The 9,827-nt window shown below is 43.5% G+C and overlaps 1 protein-coding gene across 2 annotated transcripts; it reads left to right on the top strand.

Moving 5' to 3' along the window:
* Nucleotides 1-1,867: 1,867 nt before the first annotated feature.
* Nucleotides 1,868-5,534, top strand: LOC120691549 (organic cation/carnitine transporter 7-like). Of its 2 annotated transcripts, none has more exons than XM_039974643.1 (6): nucleotides 1,868-2,123; nucleotides 2,268-2,549; nucleotides 3,232-3,469; nucleotides 3,731-4,262; nucleotides 4,363-4,565; nucleotides 5,051-5,534. In XM_039974643.1, the coding sequence occupies exons 2-6, from the start codon at nucleotides 2,293-2,295 to the stop codon at nucleotides 5,258-5,260; spliced, it is 1,440 nt and encodes a 479-aa protein (XP_039830577.1). In that variant the 5' UTR covers nucleotides 1,868-2,123; nucleotides 2,268-2,292; the 3' UTR covers nucleotides 5,261-5,534. The 2 variants fall into 2 exon arrangements, 1 of the variants encoding a protein (XP_039830577.1); XR_005682290.1 differs by lacking the exon at nucleotides 5,051-5,534 and having other exon boundaries at nucleotides 1,965-2,123; nucleotides 3,731-4,073; nucleotides 4,163-4,262; nucleotides 4,363-4,378.
* Nucleotides 5,535-9,827: the final 4,293 nt, after the last annotated feature.

The following is a 9,827-nucleotide window of genomic DNA, read 5'->3' as shown; positions in this document are numbered from 1 at the left end:
GATCAAAGTAAGCATTAGTATCAGGTCTAGTTCATACTAGTATTTTTGGCCGGACCGAAGTCTATGGAATTCTTTATTTTTTTAGATTAAAGGAAAATCCCAGTTTTGAACATGAAACATATTAGTATCGGGTGGAAACATCATCTGGTACTTAAGGATCCTTTTAGTTCCGGATTGTGCACCCGGTGTTGAAGACCGAGATTCTTAGTCTCGATCTCGTAGTACAGGTTTGAGAAACGGGATTAAAACCGGTTTCCAATGGTACTATTAGCCTTTTGTTTTCTAGTAATGAACACACCATGAGGAAAAATACGCATGTGATCGGAGTCTAAGTGCATTAGCAAGGCGCTTATGGCCGCACCCCCTCCATATTTCTCTAGCTCCGCCCCTTGGATTGATCTCACAGTCACAGTTCGTGGCTCGTATCCAGCACACGCACCCCGCAGCCACTACCTCGAAGGTATACATCCTTTGTGGTTCCGAGACACAGGCGCCACACTAGGGCCATAGTATGTAATTTGGCTTTATATTTATTTTCTTGTAGTTTCATTAATTATGAGTATTGATATATATTGATTTGTCACCATGTTATTATTTGTATGTATCTTGAGTATTACCGCGTCATATATTGGATTTGTAATTGCTAAAGCATCACATATAATTTTCGTAAGATGGCTGTAAAGTAATGCCAGAGATAGGTGGGTCAGAACCTTTGGTAGAGGGGGAGAGAGAGATCTTGAGAGAGAATGTATTACAGGAGAGGCTACGACGTAGAAAAATATTTGCTTGAGGTTGGGCATCCAACTAGAACCTTTTCTTAATAATGGATCAAGGAATCTAACCAGAAACGAATTTAGAATCCTACAAGTGCCCTTTTGACTGCAGGATTGATGCAAAGGAGTTTCGCACGGTCGGTAGTTTTCCTCAATAATTTAGAGTAATATTAATATGAGATCTATTGTTATGTTTACGCTTATAGTGTTTAGTGTTTCAACGCATCTTCACTCTTTCCCTCCCCTTTTTCTCTCTCCCTTTGAAAAACTCTCAATATATTCTAAAAAGGTAGGGTATTTTCTTGCGAAACACGGTGCAGATGCAAACGCTCACCTATACTGGCGGATCTGAAAAATTAACTGAGCCTAGGCACAATATAGAAAATTAGTTGAACCTATGCACACATAGCATTATGTCACGGCATTTTCTTTCCTAAGCTGAAACTGTGCATTCAGGTGGTCTCCACCCTGGGCCCAGGACCGTGCCCAGAGTGGTCGGGCCCTAGGTCCGCCCACATATACAAGTACGTACACTCACCTCTATGAATATAAACATATAACTCTAACTATATGATCACCTTCGAGAGATGAGAACCTCGAAATTGATGAAATCACCACTAACGCTTCACTATCAACGGACACATCATCTCGAATCTGAGTGGACAGGTTCTACCACAAGAAATCTTACCAGCCTAGCCACGCGCTCAGTTCGTAAAAAGTTAGGACAGGGCACTCTAATAATTGATCCTACGGCTATTCTATTATTTCTGCATTTTGATATGTTCCACCCTAAAAAATATTCTCTTCGTACTAAACTTCTACTCCATCAGTCTTAACAAAAATATCATTCTAGTTTGCAAACCATCTAAGTTTGATCATATTTATAAACAATACTAGTATTTATAATACTAAATACTGTATCATTACTTTTGTTCTAAAATATGTTGTTTTCAGATATATCTATTTGGGGTCATAAGTGTTGATAGTTTGACTATGGTAAAAACAGAAGTCATTCTTTTCTTTGGAAACCCATAGGATTTAATAGCGATCATTAACTATATTTATGTGCATTGATCGAAAGGAAAGAGAGACCAGGACCAGGCCATCGGGATCCGCCCGAGATCACTGCTCACGTCACTCTTTCTCCCCGTCCATCCATCGAAATTCCATCCAGTCCACCAACTTTTCTTTGTTTAGTCAACTCCGTCTCCATCCATCCATCCCCACACAAGAGCAACAGAATACCACCGCACTCGCACACTCCGCTCCCCCGCCGCTCGCCGTGGTGTTCTCCTGTACCCTGCAGTACTCGATCGGCGGCGGTTCTCCCCCGGCGACGCGGCCGGCTCGGTTGGCTTCCGCCCTCTCTTGCTCCCAGTTCCTCCTGCTCTGCTTCTGATCGTCATGATTCTCTGTTCATCTGTTCGTAATTTTTGGAGCCAGCAAGTGATCTGATTGCGTATGCCTTGTTCCATCACTTTGCTGATCGATTAGGTGCTGCTGCTGCTAGCAAATCGCCATGGAAACGTACACCACGGATGACGCGCTTACAGCCATGGGGTTTGGGAAGTTCCAGGCGCTTGTTCTTGTATACGCCGGCACGGGCTGGCTCGCGGACTCCATGGAGCTCATGTTGCTGTCCTTCGTTGGACCACTGGTCCGGCAGCAGTGGAATGTCTCGGCCCAGCACGAGAGCCTGCTCTCCAGTGTTGTCTTCACTGGCATGTTGATAGGAGCCTGTTCCTGGGGCTATATTTCCGACAAGTATGGAAGAAGGTAAGGATGTTCCGTCTTCATGCCTTACTTTGCCACCCTCATGGACTTGTTTTAGACACGCAGGGGGTGCATGCAACAAACAGTTTGTAGCATGACCCCCAAAAAAACACAGCCGCCCCCAACATCTTTTTTCCCCATTGTATGCACGAACGCCACTAGTAAATTGTGGGCAACTTTGGTGCAATATTTTGTGGTGTTTGGTTTGAGGAGTTGGGTAGTAATCCATCAATTTATCACTTCTCACTTTTGTGTTTGGTTCGTGGAATGGAATGGATTGATCCATCACCAACTCATCCCTCACATGTTAATAATTAGTATAAGCATGATGGATGGGGTTATCGTCCCACAAAGTTCATAGGATGATGAACTCATGATGGGTTTCCTTAAACGAAACATGTGCATACATACTACAACTAGCAATTGTGTGTACTTCTCTTGAAATCCAGCTTAGTAACTACCACAAGGAGTAACTTGTACTGATTTTCAAAGTTGAGGGGATAGGTCATGGCCTGTTTTCTTGGAAGACTGAAAGTGTAAATATTAGACTATTCATATATTCAATGTTATTATCTGCTCTGGTTTCAGTTTCTGCTTGTCAAGCATATGTCAGCTAAATCTTGTATTTTATTATTATTGCAGTGCTTTATTGCTCTCAATTATTCTTTGTATTTTCTTATTGCAGGACAGCTTTGTTGTTCTCAATTGTTCTCACTACTGGAGCAGGGTTTCTAAGTGCTTTATCTCCCAACTATATATCCTTGATAGTTTTTCGGTTTCTTGTCGGTATAGGGGTTGGTGGCACACATGTATTTTCATCTTGGTTTTTGGAATTTGTTCCTGCAAAAAACCGTGGCACCTGGATGATTGTTTTTTCTGTTTTCTGGACTATTGGAACAATCCTGGAAGCTTCACTTGCATGGGTATGATAACAGGTCTTCCTTTACTGCGACTCTTATTTTTCAAGAAAAAAAAGTCTATAAAACCATTAAATGACCCCGATTGTAAGGCTTTCAGCAGCCACAGCATTTTCAACTAAATAATGCCCACAAAGCACCCATAACTTCTGCATGTTTGAACTCTGTATAACCAAAAAAGTAAGTATGTATGTCATTTAATTACGTTTATAATGCAAAATTAGTTGTATGCTCAATTTCTGTTAACCATTTGTTCATTTACTGCAGGTCGTCTTGTCAAGATTGAGTTGGCGGTGGTTGCTGGCATTCACTGCTCTTCCATGCTTCCTGCTGCTTCTCCTTTTTGTCATTGCACCCGAGTCACCACGCTATCTTTGCGTACAAAACAGAATATCTGATGCAACGCTTGTTCTAGAGAGAATGGCCAAGACAAACAAAGTAGCTCTTCCTCCTGGAGTTCTCACATACCATAAAGAGACACAATTAGTTGACCACAATCCTCTTACCGCTCAGAATGGGCGTCTTCCAGTCAGAGATAATGATTGTGCAGCTGACAATGCTATGAGCTCCAAATCTGGTGGTATTGCTGCATTGCGCAAACTATTTTCACGTAAATTGCTCAGATCAACTCTTCTTATATGGTTTGTATGGTTCGCAAACTCGTTCGCATATTATGGGCTAGTACTGCTGTCATCGCAGCTGGGTGATGCTAACAGAAGATGCGCTTCTGGCCAGAAGTCTGAAGTGCAACAAAAAAATGACAACCTTTACAAAGATGTCTTTATAACTAGTTTAGCAGGTATCATACAGTAGACCCCATTTCCTTTTATTTTGTCCCATTAGGGCTGGCTATGTGATGTTCTGATTAAGAACTCATGGTATCACTCTCGTTTTACCAGAGTTTCCAGGCTTAGTGATTTCTGCCATTATTGTTGATTGGTTTGGCCGGAAAGCTACAATGTGGATCCTGTTGTTTGGATGCTGTGCTTTCCTTGGACCACTCGCTGTTCATCAGAAAGAATCATTGACAACAGCCCTTCTATTCGGTGCTCGCGCATGTGGCATGGGTAGCTCTACAGTTTTATGTTTATACGCACCAGAGGTTTGTACGATTTCTTATGGCATATATAGAGGCTTGCTATCATGTTGATTATGTTGTTGTACGTAGTATGCTTAATTAATCTGACAGAAGTACCATCTATTAAGTATTTTATTTGTAAACATCCACGAAACCAAATAGCCAACCCGCTTAACTTGTAGTTTACTTTAACGTCCATATGTTAAAGTTATCTACAATAAATCCGTAAGGTTTAAAATGAACAGGGTTCTAGCTAGGAGGAGACGAGGATACATCTATGCACAACTACACCTCTCTTTTATTATGCATGCTAAAGATAATGGTTTGAATTGTCGCACAATACTTTTTTTTTTGAACGGGTTGTCGCACAATACTTGAAAGGCTTGCATAGTTTGCACATCAGAAATATTGCCTAACCGTTTCGGTGATCTTTGCCTATTAAGGTCTTTCGATGCTGAGCACTGCTTTGAGCTAAGAGTCCTACAAAATTTCCTCTCCTTTTTTTTCAGGTGTACCCAACATCAGCACGCTCAACGGGTGTTGGAATTGCCACCGCCATTGGTAAAATTGGTGGCATCGTGTGCCCCATCATCGCTGTCGGCATGCTGCGGAGTTGCCACCAAATGGAAGCCGTTGTGGTCTTTGAGCTGGTGCTAGGTCTCGCTGGAGTTGCCTGCATTCTCTTCCCTGTGGAGACCAAGGGCCGTGAGATGAAATGACGGTGTCAGATCAAAGCACGTTGAGGCCCAAATGCACCCAAAGCGACCAGCGTGCATCACTTCCATTTATGATTTTGTTCCTATATAGAGAAACCTAATATGATTAGTATATAGGTGGATATCTGGGTCAAATCCAGGCCGTTTCTGTATTCTGCGTGGTATGTTTTTTGTGTGTGGGTATTGTGACGTTTATTATCAATACTTGTTGTGCATGTGTAACTCAAGTCTAGCAGTGTTACATTCTTAAGAAATAAAACCGTGACATTTTCTTCAATCGCGACTCATTTATAGCACCAGCATTTGTAATTAAGATCAACAGTACAGATTTTTTTAACCAAAAAGAAGGCAAAGGAAGGGATAAAAAAGGTCAAAACTTTGAAAAGAACTCAAAATCCTGATTACTCCATCTCCAGGAATTTGGGGGCCCGGTGCCAAATAGAATATGGGCCCTAAAATATTAAAATATTATAACAGACATCTGGTGTGCCAGATAGGAGTGTGCTAGATAGGAGTGTTCATCGAAGATCCATTGGAGAATTCGATGGCATCGTTCAATTTCGACTATGTCAACTACGTCATGCCCAACAAGGATACAACGTTCATCTTCGGCTCCTGGGTCAGCGGCGCCAATGGTTCAGGTGGTTTCAACAGCCACTTGGTTGACACCAGGGAGCCGGAGGAATTGGAGGCGAAGCAGAACAGCGATCTCGACGTTTGTCGACAATCTCGACGAGATGCTGCTCCCTGACCTCACCAAGGAGATCGAGGAGGAATCCATTTTCAATGCGACTTCGACTCTGCTACACCAACCCTCCTCGGATCAGATTTGATCCAATCTGAGGAACCCCGCACCCGGTTCTCTTTCGAACTGTGCAACTATTGGGTATTTTAATGATGCGAATAAATCCACAAGTGTACGAATATCATCGTAATTTTCACCCGTGAGTATTCAAGGGTATCATTTCCACAGGGAACGTGTGTGCACTAACTCCAAACTTAGTCGGTCCAAGGACACACCAAGGTTAAGTGGCAAGGCTGGAGAGGATTCCTGCGGTAGCACTAAAGATGAGTTAAAGGTCGATCTCTTAGGTAAGAATACTTGCTTTGGGCGCCGGCTTACCCCTGAAATGGTCAGGAGACTCCGGCCAACGGCTCTACGCTATACCCGAAGGTGGAGGATTATGAAGGACCGACAGGGCTGTCACCACCTCCGGCCTACCTCACAGACCGTGGGATATAAGGCAAACGAAGATAACCATTAGCCCAAACACCATGTCTACGCTACTGGTTACTAGTGCAGTCTAACTACGTCTGAATTTCCGTAGCAAACTACAACACTCCATATAAATACGGAGCGACGAACCCGCGAGTAAGAGAACTGATCTCACTCAAGTAAAAGTACTATGCAATACAAGAATCATAAATACTAACTTACTCATACCAGAGGAAACCAGCATTCATAGAGGTACAAGCCTGGAGAAGACCACCGACAGGCCCAGCGCTTCCCCGAACTACTCATCAGCCCCCTTTTACTCTAAGCACTAGCCTAAGTAGGGCCTCGACTAAGCGTTGGAGCACTACATCTTCAAGTGGTGTTGGATGACTTGGTGGTGTGTTTGAGAGGGGGCCCACTTTTATAGTGTTGGAGGTCGGTTCCCTCCATGCGCACATATGGAAGGTGATCAGGTAGGGTAGGGGGCACGCCACATCGAAGTGCACCTGGACGGGAGGCCGTCCAGGTTCGGCCGACCCCACACGGCAGCCCCTCGTCCTTATCTTCTTTTGTGACGCTGATAGGTGGGCCCTGATCTTATCCCTTGGGTGCATCTTGCTTGGCGCGCCCGTTTTGTCTGGTTTGTGGGCCCTTCTTGTAAGTGAGACGTAGGACAGGATCTTCTGTGTATTTCTTCTGCGTTCTCTGTGTGTTTTCATGTTATTCCCGACTTGCGTCCTTGCAATCAACAATTCACCAACACGCATGGAATTCGTTATTAACAACTCCTACCACTATTTTTTGATGTTCATTCTTTATATTTTTATGCAGGAGTTGACGGCATATATTTTGGGCTTAACAACCATCAACAGCAACACGGCTTTTATCTGCCAGAAGGCTGCCTAGTCTGAGTCCCTCTTCGTCTGGGAGGAGGACTTGGATCGCCTGCTCAAGATCGGAGAGGAGGGCGCCAGCGCCTGTCGGGAGGCCCACATCTTCAACAACTACTTAGATTCATATGATGACACCAAAACTTTCTCGGGTAGTCATCTGGGTCTAACCATTACCTCAACGCTGTTGACGACCTTTATTTCACACTTTGACCGTTAACTTCTCGGAAATAAAATGAGTTTCGCACCATGTTCCATGCATATTTTTACTTATTTCTAACAAGTTCCACAACTTTTGGATGAGTTTTGATTTCAGGAATAAACATACCAAAAATGGGCAAATTTGGGCAAAAACCCAGGCCTGTTGGCCTCCCTTTGGCCGGCCAGTCTGGCATCTCCAAATGATGTGCCACTTCTTTGGTACAGGAGCAAAGTGACACGTTCATAATGCCTCTAATCTGTGGATTGAAGGTCAGTTTGATCAAATGGACCGAAAGGCTTCACCTAGGATCAAAGGACCCACAAGTCAGTACGGTCCTAGCAAATGTCGATGCTCGGACCACACAACTTCCCACCGACTCCAAGAGCTAATCCAAGCCATCCACAAGAAGGGCGGTGCCACACGGTACAATCCCTAGGCCGGCCATCCTATGGGAGGCCGGCTGGCCCCATAAGTCGGCCTCCCGACCACCTCCTTCACGTGGAAGCAACGCCAACGGTATTAACGGCTTACAACCAACGCACCAGCCATTTACTGACCTTGAACCAGTATAAATAGGCCCCCCATTCTCACATGTAAACACACACCAAAGTAGCTCTTCATTCTCTTCATTCTTAGAGTAGGTTAGTAATTTGGGAGTTAGAGTCGAGTCGAGCTTGTCTCGGGATTCTGAAGTCATCATTAAAGTTCGGTATAAACCCTTACATCTTTTCCTTTGACTTTATCAATATAAGTTATCTTCTTTACTTTTCCAAGTCAGCTTTACTTTCCGCTTTTATTTATCTTACCAAGTATACGAGTACTTGGTGGAAGTAAGTCCTTTAGTTCAATTAAGTTACCCTTTTTGTTTATCACGATCTTATCCTACGGGTTATCTCGCCCAGACTAGTGAACTCAAGTTAGTTCTCTGTGGCACCTAGTTAGTTCTTTGTGGCACCTCTGGTGTCAGTTTAACCAAAGCCAGGAAATTAACATAACTTCACACACAAATGAGCTAAGAAAACTTAAATAAGAACCCTATGTCTAGTTTTTGCAAATTTGTGTGTAAATGTATGTGTGCATGTGTTTGAGTGCAATGTGTTTGAAAAACAATAATTGGTACCCTTTTAAACTTGACTTGACATGAGTGGTAATAACACACTAAAGTACACCTTTCATAATGATCTATAAACTGTCTATGCAAATCAAATCCAAACTGGAAAGCCCTCAAATGCAAAGATCAATGGAACCATTATTTGATTTAAGAAGAGCTACTAGTTTAAACAAAATAAAAATTCGAACAAAGGATTAAATATTCCTTTAGCACATAATGTCAAATATTTATACAAAACAATAATGCATCCTTGTATATGAGTATGTGTGGATATAAAACTTGTTCCTTTAATATTCTTGAACTTTCATGCTCAACTGGTCACAAAAATGTAGAATAAAGACACACCCATATTTTTGGAGCACATAGTTTAATTTAAAAAGACTTTTTGCTAATTCAAAATTTAAACACTCAAATAAACAAGAGTTCTATTTCTACTGTTAAGGAAGTTAAAGTAACTTCAAACCACTACAAAGAAGCCTATGAAAATAAATAGACATATTCACCATGTCATGTTAAACAAAAACCTAGTTGAAGCCTAGGAGTACAAGTGCCAAAATTCACATGAAATGATAAGTACTTTAAATGACAGTTTTTGAAATAATTAAATAACTCTCAAACCATTGCTCGAATGAAAAATTGCATAACACGAAAGTTGTAGATCTCGAAAAACTGAGCAAAAGTGGTATTCAACATTTTTTCATTTGAGGCCAAGATGGAGGAGAAAATTAGAGTTTACATAACTAGATTTTGAACTTCGAGAAAATTACAGAACTGCCACTGCCAGCTTCTTCCACCTCCGTTCTCCCTGCACCTCGTCCACCGGCGACGCCGTACGCCGGCGCCGGCCACCTGGGCGGACAGGTGCCGAGCCCCAGGCCCAAACCACACTGGCCGTCCCTAGACTCGCCCCAAACCAGCTCTCCTGGCACTGCACGGCCGCGACACGCGCCCCTGCTCGCCACGCCATCGCCATGGCCGAGCGACGTGCCGAGTCCGCATCCTCCCCTAGCTTCGCGCCCTGCCCCGGCTGCTCCCTCCCCAGTTCGCCCTCCCTCTCCTTGCCGCCTATAAAACGAGCCCCTAGCCCCCTCGCGCGCCCAGACCCCATTTCCCCATCCGCCGCCCGCCATTGCCAACGGCAAGCTCGAGCT

This window comes from Panicum virgatum, chromosome 9N (genome assembly GCF_016808335.1).
Source record: "Panicum virgatum strain AP13 chromosome 9N, P.virgatum_v5, whole genome shotgun sequence".
Taxonomy (NCBI): domain Eukaryota; kingdom Viridiplantae; phylum Streptophyta; class Magnoliopsida; order Poales; family Poaceae; genus Panicum; species Panicum virgatum.
This window is presented reverse-complemented; position numbering and strand designations above follow the sequence as displayed.